The following is a 17,292-nucleotide window of genomic DNA, read 5'->3' on the forward strand; positions in this document are numbered from 1 at the left end:
TATATTGCGTTCAGAGCGTGTGTTATTTTCTCTTCCGTTGCAACGCACGGGCTCTTTTGCTAGTAAAGAGAAAACGATGAAGACATTTTGGCTTTTGGGAGCATTTGCTTCCATATAAACAGTAATCAAAAAAATAGTAAATCTGCTCGTGTTAGTATCGCAAGCATTTTTGACAATTTTCACGCGAAACGGAGCAATGGTGTTTCGTCGGTGAAAAAAACAAATTTGAGGGTAACATTTGGTGTTTGATTTATTTATTACTATTATTCACAGTCCAAAATGCTTAATCATTTCGCCTAACAATTTGTAGATATTATTTGAATGTGACTATGAATACATAGAATTTTTGTTGGGATTCTTTTGACATTTCAAAAATAATTTTCACCCGTAGGAGCACGTGCACCCGGAAGCCAAATTAGATTTCCAAAAATGATTAATCACTTATTTGTGAGTATCCATAATAATGCTAATGAGGTGGTTGAAGGAAATAACAAAGTGCTTCGTCAATTTTAAGATGTTGTTTTGGCTCAATATGTGCTCATATAGGTGGGGTGTATGTGCTGTGTTTATCGCTTAGAAAATTTGTAAGATGGAAAAGAATACCCACGGTAGTTTCTTTTTCTTCTCCATCCCGTGGGAAACCTTGCTGCGGAAATGCGCGGTCGCCGCGCTAGCCGAAACCCTAAAGTAACGGGACAAGCAGTCCGTAGATAGATTGAGACCGATAGCGTGCCCATGAGCAATGTCACCGGGCGGGCGTCAACGTCCGCGCTAGACCGCGGGCAAATGGCATACCCACCACCTACGGGCGCGACGAAGTGCCGAAACGCCCCCGGGAATGCAGCGAAGCCAGCTCTTCCGCGTGACTGTCCTACACCACCTGTCCTTCTCCCACCATGGTCACGAAGCTCACTGTTCGACCTAGCCGCACTCCGGCCTGCAGGACAGGTTTCCGGACGCTCGGCCTCGTTGTGGCACTGGGCGACGATCCACCAGCTCACTGCGGCTGGCGTCGTCTCGTCTGCCCCTGCCAGCCAAATTCTAGATCGCGGCCTCGCGAGCTCGTGTTTCGGGAACCCCGCCCGGCCGTCCAGCAGGCGCGCGCGTCCAAAACCAAAAACCAAACCAAACCCCACCACTCGGGCAAGCACAGCACCGCAGTGCGTTCATACTCTGTGCAGCACAAAGTAGCGCATTTGGAGCGCGTGGGGACTGGGAGTGGTGGTCCGCTCCGTTGGCCGGTGGCCGCGTGCGGTCAGTCAATCGTCAGGAATCACGGAACCCGCTGCGTCCGTTCCGCGTCCAGAGCAAACAAGGGCAGCGCAGCGCATGCAGCGCAACGGCGACGGCACCACCCGACGCGGCGCCCGCGCGGTTTGTTTGTTTTTGCCTCCTTCCTCTCCTCCCCTTCCCCGCGGCGCGTGCCACTGCGCCACGCAACGCGTCGTCGCTTCGTTTCCCGGACCCCGAGCGAGCACCCAAACATCGTGCCGTTCCGCCGGACCAAGTAAACAAAACGCAACCCAACCCAACCCAACCGCACCCGAACAAGTCAATACGCGCCACCAAGTCCCAACCCAACAACAACGCAGCCGCCGGCAAGGCAGAGGCGGGCAGCAACAACTGCGGCACCAGCCAGAGCCCAGAGCACAGAATATCGATTCCGCAAGTCAATCCCGCCTCCCTCACCTCCGTCCGTCCTCCCCGCCCCTGGCCACAACAGGCGATGGCTCCGTCCCGTCTCCTCCCCCTCCTCCTGCTCTTCCTCCTCGCCGCCGCCGCCGTCTGCCCCCTCGCAGCCGCGCAGCCGCGCAACGTCCAGACGCGCTTCCCCTCCACGCGCACCCCGGCAGTCGCCGCCCCGCCGCCGCCGATCGTGCCCCCGTCGCCGTCCCCCACCGGCCCGGCCGTCCCGCCCCCGCAGTCCGCCTCATCCTCGTCGTCCTCCTCCGCGAAGCGCAGTGACATCGCCGTGGCCGTGGTGAGCACGGCGCTGAGCAGCTTCGCGCTCTGCGGCCTCGCCTTCTTCCTCTTCCTCCGCCACGGCAAGAAGAAGGAGCTGACGCGCGCCGGCGCCGGGGGCGGGCCCCAGGACGCCGCGCTCGCCGGCAAGCTGCCGGAGAGGGCGCCCAAGCGGCCGCCCCGCGGCGGCATGGTGGACGAGAACGGGCTCGACGCGATATACTGGCGGGAGTTCGAGAAGGAGGGCGAGGGCGGCGGCGGCGGCAGGGGCAGGAAGCCCGCGGGGGGCTGGCGCCCGCCGCAGCCGCCGCCCCGGCAGAGCCGCGCCGAGAGGTGGCCGGAGGCGCAGGCGTCGCCGGCACCGTCCCCGCCGCGGCCGAGGAAGGGAAAGATAGATCAGGAGCCGCTCATACCGAGGGGCTCCCTGGACTCCGCATCCGCCGTGTTCGACGAGTCGCCCCGCCCGCCGAGCGCCAGCTCCAGCTCGTCCTTCTCCGTGGCCGCCCCCGAGGCATACGCGCGGCCGCCGCCAGCAGCGATCGCCGTCAGCTCTGTCCCCCGTCCGTCCCCGCCACCAGCCCCTGCCGCCCCACCAAGCGCATCGGCATCGGCATCGCTGGCGCGGCCACCAGGAAGAGGAAGCCCGCCACCACCACCACCACCAATGGCCACCACGTCGCCACCCCCGCCGCCACCGCCCAAAGGCCCACCACCGCCACCAGCACCCAAAGGCCCACCGCCACCACCAGCACCCAGAGGCCCACCTCCGCCACCGCCGCCCGGAGGAAAGAAGGGAGGGCCGCCGCCGCCGCCACCGCCGGGAGGCAAGAAGGGAGGGCCGCCCCCGCCGCCCGCCTGGGCGTCGTCCTCGAGGCCACCGGCGGCCCCAGGCGGGCCGTCCGGCGCAGAGGACCCGCGGACGAAGCTGAAGCCGCTGCATTGGGACAAGGTCAACGTGGCGGCCACCGACCATTCCATGGTGTGGGACAAGCTCACCGGCGGCTCATTCAAGTAAGCAGCTCCTGAATTAAACGCCCTCCCCTCCCCCGCTTCTCATTTCACTTCACCATTTGCCGTAGCCCGTATATAGTACGTACTCGTGTAGACGTTTAATTCTCCCGGCGCTTCTTCGTGCATTACCGCTCGCCGGTACTACTAGGAACGAACAGAGCACTACCTGTGATTACTGATCGCATGGGCGGTATGAACAGGGAGTCATATGCATGGACCCCTAAATCCCACTAGCATTATTGATTTCTGAAGGTCGCTCGGCTAGCATTTTTAGCTGTAGTGTCGTGGAAACTGAATGGGGCGATGATGAATGTGCAAAGGCGCAGTGGAAAAGAAAGGCCCTTTTGGCTGGCGTGGCAGCCATAATCGGAGGCGGATTCTTCGATGGGATCGGGAAACCAGGATGTGGCTTTTCCGGTGGACTCACGTCGCAGCATCCTCGAAAGGGCGCCTTTTTGGGCGCGTGTGTTCGCTCGGGATTCATTCATTCTGGTCTTCTGGGCCTGTTGGTAAGCTGGAACAAGGACAGACGGCTACTCCTTGGTTTCTCTCTTGGGTATACCAGCAAGTGGGCTTCGTGGAATGGGTACAGGGGTTGGTTGGCGCGGCGTGCTTTTCGTTGAACGAGCATGGAGTTCATTTGCATTTGCATTTGCTTTGCTGCCTTGACAGAATCAACCGTATAATTATGGATCTGCACTACTAGTATTGTTAGCTTGTTTGATCGCGTAAGAATCTGGATGGGGACGTGCTGCTGTAGCTTAGCCCCAGTTCCAAAGCAATGATGGGAGGATTTAGGAAGGGGATGTGGACACCTTGAACTCGGTCAAGATGTCACCCACTTTCTCTTCGTCAGCTTGCGCTGGACATTATTGGCTCTGCCACGTCACCCCTCCAGTCATAAGAGAATCATAAGCTAGTGATAATAAGAGAAATCGTAGCTCCAACAACACATTATGGTGTGCTTGATTGGATACTTCTTTTCAACAACTCATCTGTGTTGCTAGTATATTCTCTAATGTTGCTACATGGATTGGCAACGATATTAGCTAGTGTTTCAACAACTGGTGGTTTCTAGCTTTGCGCGTGAAACATTCTGACGGTCTTGTTCTGATGTGTTTGCAGCTTGGACGAAGGCACCATTGAGGCCCTGTTCGGCACTGCGGCGGTGAACCGCAAGACCAAATCCGCGGACGCCAAGGACTCCTCGAGCGGCCTCGGGCGCTCCAACTCGGAGGAGCAGATATTCCTGATTGAGCCACGCAAGTCGCACAACATCTCCATCATCCTCCGGTCCCTCACCGTGGGGCGGGACGAGATCATCGACGCGCTGCGCGATGGGAACACCGAGCTCGGCACGGACGTCCTCGAGAAGCTGTCCCGGCTCAGCATCTCCAAGGAGGAAGAGTCCACCATCCTCAAGTTCTCTGGAAACCCCGACAGGCTTGCCCCTGCGGAGGCCTTCCTTCTCCGGCTCCTGCTTGATGTGCCCAACCCGTTTGCCCGTGTTGATGCGCTGCTGTTCAAGGTAAACTACGCTTCTGAGATTGCTGTGCTCAAGCAATCGCTCCAGACTTTGGAGATGGCGAGCCAGGAGCTGAGGACGAAGGGGCTGTTCTTTAAACTGCTCGAGGCAGTGCTCAAGGCGGGGAACCGGATGAATGCCGGCACGGCGAGGGGGAACGCACAGGCCTTCAACCTCACAGCACTGCGCAAGCTCAATGACGTGAAGAGCACTGATGGTGGCACCACGCTGCTCCACTTTGTCATTGAGGAGGTTGTGCGCGCGGAGGGGAAACGCCTTGCTGTCAACCGCAACTACAGCGTTCGCCGCTCTGGTAGCCTCACAAAGAGCAGCATCGATGGTGGGATCTCAGCAGCTGCCTCCGTAAGCCAGGGGCCATCGCGAGAGGAGAGGCAGAATGAATACTTGAACCTTGGATTGCCCATTGTTGGAGGTCTCAGCAGTGAGTTTACCAATGTGAAGAAGGCCGCGACCGTGGACTACGATGTGACTGCCAATGAATGCGCAATTCTTGGCAACCGACTCGTGGGCATCAAGAGGCTCCTGGAGACCTGCGGGGACGACGGATTCTCAAGAGGGTTGAGAGGGTTTGTCAGTGCTGCGGAACAAGAGCTGAAGAAACTGAGTGGAGTGCAGGAGAAGGTGCTTGATCTGGTTCAGCGGACGACGGAGTACTACCATGCAGGTGCTACCAAGGACAGGAACGCTCATCCCCTCCAGTTGTTCGTCATAGTGAGGGATTTCCTGGGGATGGTGGACCAGGCATGTGTGGACATCAAGAGAAGACTACAGCAAAAGAAACCACCACCCTCATCATCACAGCAAACAACGGCTGTCGCAGCAGCCGCTAAGGGGCCAGCTGATGGTGCCAAGGTGCCAGCTGAAGCCGCTAAGGCTGTAGCTAGTGGTGCAGCAGCCACACCACCGGCTCAGAAACCGCCACCAGAAGAAGCAGATAGCAAAAGGAAGAGGGTCATGCCAAGATTCCCAAACTTGCCAGCGCATTTTATGAAGGACGGCGCGGACTCTGATTCAAGTAGTGATGAGGAATAGAATGTATGGGGAGGTGTAAATGGAGATTGTTTGCATTGGTTTGAATTGGTTGTTTTTGGAGGTGTAGGCTAGCTGCAGACTGTACATAATGAAATGTTTGAGTTGGTTCTTTTGTCCAGTTCTTTATATAAGATCCATGTCGACAACAGTAGATACAATTATATATATCCAGACATTGAATTTGATATACAGATATCAACAGCCCGTGAAAATGATATTTTAGCTAACTGGTAACCGTTTGTTCATGGTACAACAAAGAATTGCCTACCTACAACAAATGACCAATGCAGTACTTACAATGTCCTGGCTTTCAGCCAGCAAGCTCACTTAGCGGTACTCGATCCATGACGCTACAAGCAATCTGTGCGTTTTTTTGGAGAGCTGGATCTATATCTGGCAATTTTGGAATCTGGAATATGACATAAAGAGTATTATGCAATGTAATGCTGATCATAGTATAGTACAATCAAGATAAATCAAGAAAGAACAGTATTAACATATCATCGAACTTGTGGAACCAAAACAAATCAAGAAAATACAATATTACCATAAAAAATGCCTATAAAATTAACAGCACATTGGAGATGCATGGAACCTGCAAGCTCAATAACATACCTGAGCTAGTAAGTCCATCGTTCGTCTGAGCAGCCGGGCTAAATCTCCATCATCCATTGCAGAGTCCATCATTATCTCCCTCCAAGTCAACCCTGACGCCCAAGCTTCAACCATTCCAGCAAACTGGGTATCTATTTCGCAAGGTATCTGTATGTCGTGAAGCAGGCAGATGAGAGAAGTAACAAGAGCAACTATTGATTTAAAGACACAAGAGTATAGGAACATCATGTGCCAAACCTTTACGCCGTGTTTCTCTTGAAGATCCAGGAGTGAATTTCTCTGCTCTTCTAAGTAGTTTATAACACCAATAACAACTGAAGATGGTTCATACACAAAACTGCAAAATTCAAACAATGACTGATGTCTAAGAAAACGCACGAGGAAGTATTTTTATTCAAAAACGTTGACAAAAACTGGGCTGGAGATTGAATGCACTAGAGTTCTCACTTTAAGTAAATGATAACAGAAAATATTACTGGCTGCATCTTCTATGGTATCACTTTAAGCAAATGATAACAGAAAATATTACTGGCTGCACCTTCTATGGTATGAACATATTTGTCACTCAATAAGCCATGGCAATGTATGGTGACAACTGATTGGATAACCATATTTTATTGATGTTGAAGCATATCGACCAACCATTGGAGCAGCAATACAAAGCATATTTGGTCATGTACTTGTCTAAATATTAACTGCACCAATACAAAGCATATTTGGGGCAGCAAATGTGCTGGTCCGCAATTTAGCACAGCACGTGGGATTGATGGTCCAATTGGTTTATATTATATGTCAGTGCATTTCCACAGATTCAGGCCACAACAATGAAGGATAGGGACAGCTGTAGAGATATAAACATGACATAACAGGAGGCTTTGCAAGCCAATAGCCGTAGCAAGTTGTAAGCATGAGAAATAGGTGCCGTTGTCAAATGTGTACCTGCTATTCTTCCAAGGACGAAGTTTGATCCCTTCTGACACTAAGCTTCCACACACTGCTGCCAGTTGAGATGGCTTCAGATCCAAAAGGACCTTGTTCCTAAGAACCATAGCAAGCCAGAGTTCGTTTTCCCCTCGTATGGCTGCGGCCGTTTCACCCAAAGGATAGATTACTTGGGTGTTGATATCTAACACTCTAGCCTCTTGTATGACTTTGCTAATCTGGTAAACATCCATTTAGAGAATAAAAAATTAATGTCTGAGAAACTACTTACCAATGACAAGCGTAAGGCTGTAACCTAGTATTGTGCAATCATACTGGTTATTGACAAGATCCTGAATGCCTTCACCAAATCATGGCATTTAATAGAGAAACAACATATAATTTCAACAAAATATTACACATGAGATGGTTCAGAGGGGGTGTTTAATTAGTGTAGCGGAACATTGAAAGGTGGTCAAGGAGCACTGGCTGGGGCTGAATGGGGGCCCGATAGGAAGCAACAGGAGATGCTACAATGACTTCAATATATTTTCGGTCTCATGTTGTTCAGTTACGTAGTTACTGAATGCATGAAGTGGAAGCAACTAACTCAATGTACTCTATACATATAATGATACGATACAAAAAATACTAGAGTGCTTTCAACAACTAGATAGGTTCATCAAACATATAAAAGCATACATGGTTACCTGCAAAAATTCTTTCCAACCAGTTGGTTCAATTTGCATTATGCGCCTAGTCAAACGACGAGATCTAGCTTCCAAACGCTCAATCTTTTCTTTTGTAAAGTTTCTCATGTCAATGATCTTTTGAAATTCTCTGAAACCCTTAGTACTTCTGATTGTTTTCTTCAATTGTGAAACCTTCCTCCTCTGATGCTTGTGAGATTCTACAGCGGCCTGATGTTCCGGGGAGAATCGTTCCACCTGTGAAGAAAGAGTAACAAAAAAAGTTCAATGCCAACAGAACTGCAAGTTGCAAGTACAATGCCAAAACGTCAACAGAACTGCAAGTTGCTAATTCAATGCCAAAACGTCAACAGGACTGCATGCCGAAATGTCAGCAGAACTGCAACTTGCAAATGATAATTCGTAACTTTGTACCAGACACGATTTGAATAGCAGTACATGATAATATATGAAATGAGGATGTCCATGTTACGTTGGTTATCTACCGATATTAGAAGGAACTGTCAGTGCTCGGTAGCACAGTGTATTACTGGTCTGACCACATGATTCACCAACCTATTAGAAGACACGGATTAAAAGAACTGTCAGTAGTACGGTATATTACTCCTACAGTCCTATGGTCCAACCACTATGATTATGAACAACCTATTACAAGACAGATGGGAGAAATGAACACTTAGTGAATCTTGTGAGAAATCAATATCTTTTAAAGATACTAAGAGATAACTCTAATTTACAATAAAAGCACAAAATATTGGGAAAGCCAAGGAGTAAGTGCAAACCTTATCGTCTTCTGAGAGGCTATTAAGCACAGGAACGTTTAGACTCCAGGACCATGTGTCTAGGGATCCGTCCATGCATAATAAAAAACCATGTTCTGATTTTGCGATTTTATCCCAGATCATGTCTTCACGCAAAAGGAGCTGCTTCAGGGTTTCTCTAGGGAGTGGCCCACCCTCCACTGAAGGAACAGCAGGTAGCCCTGTCTGGTAAACAGTTTTTATCCATTTTTCTGTGAATAGATACCATGAATTATCTGAACTCAAAGCAACATAGTATGATGGGTAATGAAGTTGCCCCTCGCTATCAACTTCCTGCTTGACTGGACCAATAGAATCATCTTCCAGCTGCAATATTTATTTTCATAAGAATACACGAGGAGGACACTAGGACAGTAATCACAAAGACAAAGCGGTAGAAAAAACTTTCACAATTCATATCTTGGGGCATGCCTAACAAACATCTAGATATACAAATAGCAAAGGCTGTAAACTACTGTGGTTCGGAACTTTCGTTTGTGCATATCCGATAGTTAATGCTTGTCATTTGCCAAGAATGTGCACAATAAGTGATGTACACAATCCCAGAAGTAAAACCATGTAGCTTTTCCCTCTACGATTCTCATGCAATATGAAACTTATTCACTCACCATGCTGGCAATCTTTTGATCATCAAACGAGCTGAGGCTTCCAATAAAAACAGCAGGAATAGTGTGGTGAACTGAATCTTTATCTTTATACTGCAAGCACATGAAAGGGAGGTGACCACTTTCAAACTCTTCTAATTGAGTTCTCCATGCAGCCATTCTCTCTAGTTCCATCCTCTTTTTCAGTTCATTTCGTATCTTCTTCTCTTCCTGAGGAACAAGTGCGTAGAACATATAAGGTCTAATAATACATCATAAGCAGTACCTCGGTTAACAAGTTATGAAAAAAAAAACTTTAATTATGTGATACCTTCTACTCGAATTCTTGGAAGTGTCCATGAGTTAAAAGCGACTGCGTTTTGAAGTTGATGGATCATTTTAGGTTTTAAATTTTAACATTTATAGGCAAAGCCATATGTCAATATTAGCATGCTAGGTAAATTCAAGTGCCCCCATGGTGGGGGTCTTCTAGAGCACGAAGGATGGCTTCACATGTTTGCATTAAGATAGAAAGGGTTTCAGTTGTCGTTTTGGTTTCGATGTTGTAAACAAAACAAAACAATACTACTCAGTTGCCAATGAGATGAATTTCCCGACAAAAGACCACCAAACCTAATCCTAAACTAAGCTCTGAAAGAAATAGAAGTCGATAGACAGACTGAAACAAGAGGACTGCTAAAAACAAAAGGGGGCACATGTATACTTAAGACCGTCTTGATTTTTAAAGTGTTTTCTAATATGCCGTAAACTGCAAAGGCATATAATTATTTTTGTAAACATGAAATGAAGTAATGATACAAAGAAGAGCTACATGCACCATATCTAATTCTTAAAGAACCATGGTATTGTGTCAGCCCAAAGAATCGAGGGAGATCATGTTTGTCTGTCATTAATACATTGACACAAATTATTAAGCATTTATAAGTGGAACTGTAAGAATATTAGGTACTCCCTCCGTAAACAAATATAAGAGCATTTAAATTACTAAAGTAGTGATCTAAACGCTCTTATATTTGTTTACAGAGGGAGTACTTTAGGCCCCGCTTGGAAACTCGTTTTGTTTTTACAGGTGTAATAGTTTACAGAGGTATTATACCGGTCATAAGTATAAAACCAGCTGAAAACTAAACCGGTGGGTGGAGGTGTGTATTTGTTTTACAAGTGTATTCGGCACAAAAACGGCATCCCAAGCAGGGCCTTAGATGGATTTCCATGTTCTTAATATATACATAAACCAAACCAAGTAATACACATTACCTTTAATTTGTTTTGTAGAAGAGAAATCTCAGCATAGTCTTCCTCTGATAATTCCTTCCTGCATTTCCTGTCAATGAATTCATCTGTAATTTCTGAAGAGAGGTGTTGTATTTCTTTCTGAATTCTCTCAAGCTCTTCTTTAGCAGCAACCATTACATTGCTCCCAACATAATTCCCAAAGCTTTGCTCCACTAACTTCCGAGCTTCTTCCAATGTTCTTCCAGAACGTTTAGCCTTAACATCACCTGATTCTTTCTGCTTATGAGTAACTTTCGAACCCTGGGCGACACATTCCAACTCATCAGACAATACGAGAAAACAAGAAAATATGCAGATATATTACAGCAAGATACATACAGCAAGGAGATTCAAAACCATCCCGTATGAAGCCGTAAATTGTGAAACAAGTGGCTCAAGTCCAGCGAAGATAACATCACAACATTCTTCAGGCCCTTCATTAGTAGTCTGAACAAGAACAGTATGCCCAACTGTGTCGATCCCTCTCCTTCCAGCACGACCTGCCATCTGGAATAGGTTATTTGGGGTTAAGAGCTGGCGCCCGGCATCAATTCTTTTGCTGAGAGAAGAAATCACAGCTGTCCTAGCAGGCATGTTGATCCCAGCAGCAAGGGTTTCTGTTGCAAAGACTACTTTAACAAGGCCACGCTGAAACAGTTCTTCAATGAAAGACTTCCACAGTGGCAAGCAACCAGCATGATGGGCAGCAACTCCTCGCAAGAGTCCTTTCACAGCATTTTCCCGGACAGCATCAGGATATTGCATCCTGAACCTCCTAAGTTCCAGTTCAACTTCACTAGCCTCACAATCATGCAGAAGTCTACAATCCTCGATATATTCAACGGCTGCATCACATCCTCTTCTACTAAAGATAAACCAAATAGCTGGAAGCATGTCATTTTCCCAAAGCTGTGATAAAGTGTCACGTATTAGTGGAACCTGCATAGTGATGTAATCAAGAAATGACACCCATTAGTCATAGCACCCTTTAATCTGACATGGTCTCACAAAAAAGAACATGAGCAGTTTAAAGCCATTATGCAAAAATGCATGTCATAAAAGTGAGTCTAGTCCATGCCTGGGAACGGCGCATATTGGTAACCTCGTGCTTGGACAATTGAACCTGTTTTGATATGTCCAATGGGCTTCTATTACCTTGCTCATTTTTATTTGTTCTAACCTTCCTCTTTCCTTTCACGTAATAGAAATCACTTTTTGGAGAAGATATGTTCTGGACGTGAGACATTCTCAACTTCCTGTATGGATAGAACAAAAATGATGAATACATGACTTAAATTTGGTACAAACATAAATAATGTGCATGAGGCTATACTGGAATGCACGAGATATCCTACAATGTTTCTTAAAGTGCCATCCAGTGTCATATAACCCACAAAGGTAGCATAACCAGTTAATGGTATGGATGTCAAACAATTATCGATTTCCATAAGGAACGAATAAGTATACAACATAAGCAACCAGATGGACTTTGAAGAAATCATGTGTGCCCTTGATACTTCCAATAAAATAAAACTCGACCAACAGGCTCTAGCACCTGTGGCATCTTTGATAGCAGGTTAGGCCTCGAACAAGGGTAGGCTGGGAGCTCACACGCCTCTAGCCAACCGAACGACGTTCAGTTTTCATACTACCAGTAATAACAAAAAATGAAAAAAGTTTGGTCATGACTATCAAAGCAAACCTTGTCAGAATCAGCATCCAAGACAGTGATAAGCATAGACTAGTTCTCTTTATTTGCAGGCATTTGACCCTTCACACAAAAGGGTATAAAGTATATGATAGAAAGTAGATAAACAGCTAAATACATTTCCAGGAATACTTCTGATAATCCAAATAATATTAACGCGCATGGACATAGCTAATGGTGTAAGCAAGGTTGACCTAAGTAGGCCCTACTAGGTTCAGATAAACCCTCTTATTTGGCAGCTGAACATACTGCACTTAGCGCACACCTGTTTCCATTTAAGCTGCCTTAAAGTGCAGCTATGTCATCCCCAGATGATCATGCGGGTTAATATTTTTGGGGGCTCCATGACTAAAGATTACCAATAGACATTGAAGTGCCCTTTATACGTCTTGTACCTGACTAATCTTGGTAACCGTTTAGTAAACCGCTGGCTTGACTACTGGACAATTGGTAATGAGGCATGCACGCCCACGCAGGCACCTAGAGTAAAGTACTAGACGAGTTAAATTTTCAGTGAAGAATATACAGTTAACTTTTTGGCAGATATGATGCAACTGTTTAGATCAATCAATGGCAGTTGCCCACATTCTGATGGGATGGTCCAATTTATCAACGGGAGTGAACGTTGTTAAAACAAACAAATCAGCTGGTTGCATATTGTTATTAGAAGTACTTCTTTATATGCATGTTGATTTGGAAAGTAAGCTAGTTTATGGTGCTAACAAGAACATCACCTATTCATTTTCTTTCCCTTTCCATCAAGAAGTGGTAGAAGTGCAAATTTCTTCGAGAAGTGCCAAGTTAGTGGAACGGGGCGTTTACTCGATGTCACCAGCTCCGTTTTCCCGTGGATCTACAAAGACAGACATAAGAACTGATTTTGCAAGTACAAAATCATGTGGTACCAGACCAGAAATAAAGGAAAACTACAACGTGTTGGCGGCATTTGCACAAGCATGAGAATGCTAATGATCACAGCAAACCCAAAATTTATACCCGCATGTGCTGGTGAATGTATTTTCTTTCAGCAAACTGTGCAAGTGTTTCTGGTGCTTCATATACAATCATTACAATAGGAAGTGGAAAAACTATTACACCTACGATGCTACCGAAAATTGGGGAGCGAGTACAATACAATTAATCCACTAATCATGTATCATCAATACAGCACAAAATGATAAGTGAAAGCTACAGTTACCTGACCAATCCAGCCAGCTAATTCATCAGGATTTGCAACAGTGGCAGACAAGCATATAAGCTGAACTTCCTTTGGACAATATATCACCTAAGGATGTGACGAAAATAGATAAGTCAAATGACCAATATAAACACATGAAGACTAACAAGAGAGTAATAAAGTAGCATACTGTTTCTTCCCAAACAGTTCCACGAGAGATATCACTTAAGTAATGGACTTCATCCAAAACAATGACATCAACTTCAAATAATCTACCATCCGATGCTGACATACCAACACTGCAGTCCAAATAAAAGATGGCGGGATTCTTTCAGAAACAGGACAAGCAACATCAGTTACAACCAATAATTAACTACTGCTAAAGCCTAATCTCCTCGCACCTCAACCCCCCAAACATAAGTAGCTATAAAATAAATCATGCTATTCTCAAATGCGAAATACTGAACATATATATAGTTGAATTATGATACTAGTGTAGTTGTTCCAGTCATGGAATGCATCTGCAATATTTGCTTCCAGTGCTGGAAGTGGAAAAGTGTTAAAATACTTGTTCATGCATAAATACCTTTGATACAGCATATTACGCAGAATTTCTGTCGTCATTATTAGGATCTGAGCATCTTTATTGATAGCAGAATCTCCTGTAAGAAGACCAACATTATGATCACCAAATGTATTCCTGAAATTATTGTACAATAGCAATGTGTCAAAATAAATGCATTACTCGGAGTCTGACTATCTAGGAAAATTATATAACAGTCTCAGCCTTGCACTACTCTAATAAATACTCCAACAGACAAGCTGATGGAATTTTCCAACAGTCATAAATGTTCTCCAGACAATCATGTGGATGAGTGAACTGACACAAGTTTCAACTTACACCTAAACTGATAATTTGCAAGGCTCCCTGTCAGTTAGAACTTGGGAGCATGAGGATGTCACTATGATGATAACTCTAGGCATGTCCTGCCTAACGCAAGACAAAAGGTAGTCCTTGCAGGTTTTAGTCATAAATCTGTAAAACAGATGGCATGAATCATGAAAGTGGCATTTTACCGGAACTCGCGGAACTTCTGATTTGACAAGGCCTTCAACGGTGTCGTGTAGAAGAGACGCCTTCCTCTGGCAACAGTTGCCACAGCTGCAGCTTCTGCGATTAGTGTCTTCCCGCTACTTGTAGGTGCAGAAACTACTACGGACGAGCCTCTTAGAAATGCTTGTATAGCCAGGCGCTAAAAGAAGATAGGAAACAGTGTAAAAAAAAAACATGTTATGTCACTCCAAAGAATAATCAGGAAGGAATGTTCACTATCTCATCTCTGTGTATAATAATCAGGAAGGAATTATGTCTCAAGCTTTGAAACTTTTTATTATTGCCAAAGGGGAAGAGGTAGATTTGTTTGCAGAAAACCAAAGCAATAAATTTACCCCCTAACTGTTTCAGCCAGTTAGCTGGAAATGGACTCAACATTACAATTTCAGCACAAGTAAGCTAGCTTTTTATCAAGACATGACAGCCTTAGTGCTGCTCATTACACAAAACAACTTGAAAGTAGCTTATCAACTAACAATGCCATCTGAAATAAATAAAATAGATGACATAAATTGCAGTGCTTAACGAGAACATGACATAAATTGATGATATAAACTGCAGTCTTAAGGTAAATCAGACAAGATGGCCCCATCTTAAGATAAATTGAAATTGAACCAGACAAGATGGCCCCGTCTTAAGGTAAATTGATGATATAAATTGCAGTCTGAATATATGAACCATCCAAGATTATCCCATTTTAGTAAGCTCCCTAAGAAGAGAAGATCTCCAAAATCATCCTATAGCACGAAGATATCTACCACGGGAAAGCACAGTACAAAAGCAAGACCTCAGTGAGCTCCATGATGCCACAAGTTAGGAAGTGTATTGCAGTAGACAACACAAGAGATGTCCCCCGTGTAATGGCATGTATCTAACTAGCAGATTGGCCCGCACAATTGCATGGTTTACTGTGTTACAGTATCGGTACAAAACAATTGGTTTGCGAAAATTATATTTGCAAACAAAATACAGCTACAATATTTGATTATATGTTTAATTAGCATGATTTGTTTTATCTTGAGATATCTGTCGCGTTATGTGACTGAGCTTATTGAGTTCTAAGCAGTGCTACCACCTCTTTTTTTATTTCCCTTTTCTGATCACTGTGTTTCTAGGCCAGCCATGGAATCCAAGCTTTTAAAATTAGGTTCAACTAAGTTGGTTTAAATAAGCTGGCGGTGCTCCCCTCGGTTCACTATTATAAGATGTTCTAATTATTATTTTTCTAAATGGAATGTATGTAGGCACATTTTAGTGTGCTTGTTCAGTCATTTCAGTCCGTACATAGTCCATATTGAAATACGCAAAACATCAATGGAGGGAGTAGATGGACGGATTCGACAAAGTACTAGTTTGAAACTAGATACAAGTATAAGATACTGGCAGTGCTAGAGCAACAAATGCCAAAACATTTCAAGACTCCGAAATCGACAAGCTCTCACTGAAACCCATACAGCTTCAGTGAGTAGAACCAGAATTAGTTCATCGGCGCGAGTCAGGTACCTGAAACCTGTCGATGGGGAAGTCGTAGATCCCAGCGAGCTCATTGTAGTCGATGATATCGTCGCCGAACTCCCGCACCTCGGCGACGAGCTTGGCCACCTGCTGCGACTTGTACTGCTCCGACCGCTGCCTCCGCTCCGCGGTCTCCTGCCGCGAATCCTCCGCGGCCGCATCCCCCTCCTCGTCGTCCTCGCCGCCGCTCCCCTCCTCCAGCTCCTCGTCGCCCTCCCCGTCATCGTCCTCGTCATAGTCCACGTCGCGGATGTCTAGCTCGTATTCATCCTCCTCCTCCTCCTCGTCGGGCTCCTCGTCCTCGTCCTCGTCGGACACCGGCGCGGCGGCGCGGGAGGGGGAGCGCGCGGAGGGGCGGTGGAGCGGGGCGGCGTGGGCGTGGGCGTGGGCTTGGGATTGGGCTGGGCGGCAGGGCGGGAGGAGGGCCGGCGGTGGGGTCTGGGGTGGCGCGTGGCGGGGCGCGGTGGGGAGCGGGAGGAGGAGCAGGAAGTGGGGGGCGAGGCAGTGCATGGCGGGAGGGTGTGGTGAAGGTGAACTGGTCATTCGGCCGGAAGAGGCGGGGGAAGACGAGATAATGCTAGGATTTTAATCTTCGCTCTTCCACATGCTAACCGGAAATACGCCAACGACCTGGGTTTACGCCAGCCTCAAGTTTTTTTTTTCAGGGAATGCCTTCATGGCGGTTAAATCAGTAGGCTTTGGCTTCCAAACAACGAAAAAGGGTTTACCCCGCTTTATTATATTTATATATTATAATTAAGCATCGGTCAAAGCATACAAGATATCACAAGGTTTAACGCACCCACGCAAACGCCAACTGGAACACAACCATGATGAAAGTACAAACGAAAATATGAAGTCTTGCCGGGGGAGCAGCACAATAATTCCCAAGGAAGAGTCAATGACAGCTAGGCTAATCTGGGTCTGGAGGAGAACGAAGCAGCGATGTTGAGGCGGAAGCCATGCGGGCGGCAACGCCCCTCGATGCAGCGCCAACCGTGTCGATGGAGTGTTGGTCGTTGCGCCGACTAAGCGGCCACCATAGCCGTAGAAAGCCACACAATTTGAAAATTGCATCAGTCGCGCGGATAGGAATTACATGCTCTATCACAAGCTTATTACGAATATTCCATAGAGTTTAGAGGAGGGCACCGATGGTAACCGAGAGGGTCGGTCTCACAGCGGCGCTGTGAGACCGAAGAAGCACCTCGACAAACATGTCGGGCAGGTTGTCGTGACACCAACTGCCCCCAACCACCTCCCGTACACAGCTCCACATG

The 17,292-nt window shown here is 46.6% G+C and overlaps 2 protein-coding genes across 2 annotated transcripts; one reads left to right on the forward strand and one right to left on the reverse strand.

Annotated features, from left to right (window-relative positions):
- The first annotated feature begins 1,421 nt into the window (after nucleotides 1–1,421).
- On the forward strand, nucleotides 1,422–5,736 carry LOC123400979 (formin-like protein 16). Its single transcript, XM_045094694.1, has 2 exons — nucleotides 1,422–2,973; nucleotides 4,099–5,736. Exons 1-2 carry the CDS (start codon nucleotides 1,727–1,729, stop codon nucleotides 5,549–5,551), a joined length of 2,700 nt encoding a protein of 899 aa, XP_044950629.1. The 5' UTR covers nucleotides 1,422–1,726; the 3' UTR covers nucleotides 5,552–5,736.
- LOC123400978 (DExH-box ATP-dependent RNA helicase DExH15 chloroplastic) lies at nucleotides 5,691–16,537 on the reverse strand. The gene is made up of 16 exons (XM_045094693.1): nucleotides 16,001–16,537; nucleotides 14,461–14,636; nucleotides 13,970–14,083; nucleotides 13,574–13,682; nucleotides 13,405–13,491; nucleotides 12,941–13,059; nucleotides 11,577–11,754; nucleotides 10,838–11,437; nucleotides 10,481–10,759; nucleotides 9,227–9,433; nucleotides 8,580–8,924; nucleotides 7,798–8,034; nucleotides 7,106–7,326; nucleotides 6,404–6,503; nucleotides 6,167–6,313; nucleotides 5,691–5,960 (listed from the first exon to the last, which is right to left on the reverse strand). Exons 1-16 carry the CDS (start codon nucleotides 16,520–16,522, stop codon nucleotides 5,862–5,864), a joined length of 3,540 nt encoding a protein of 1,179 aa, XP_044950628.1. The 5' UTR covers nucleotides 16,523–16,537; the 3' UTR covers nucleotides 5,691–5,861.
- Nucleotides 16,538–17,292: the final 755 nt, after the last annotated feature.

The sequence above is a fragment of the Hordeum vulgare genome, chromosome 6H (assembly GCF_904849725.1).
Source record: "Hordeum vulgare subsp. vulgare chromosome 6H, MorexV3_pseudomolecules_assembly, whole genome shotgun sequence".
NCBI classification, from domain to species: Eukaryota; Viridiplantae; Streptophyta; class Magnoliopsida; order Poales; family Poaceae; genus Hordeum; species Hordeum vulgare.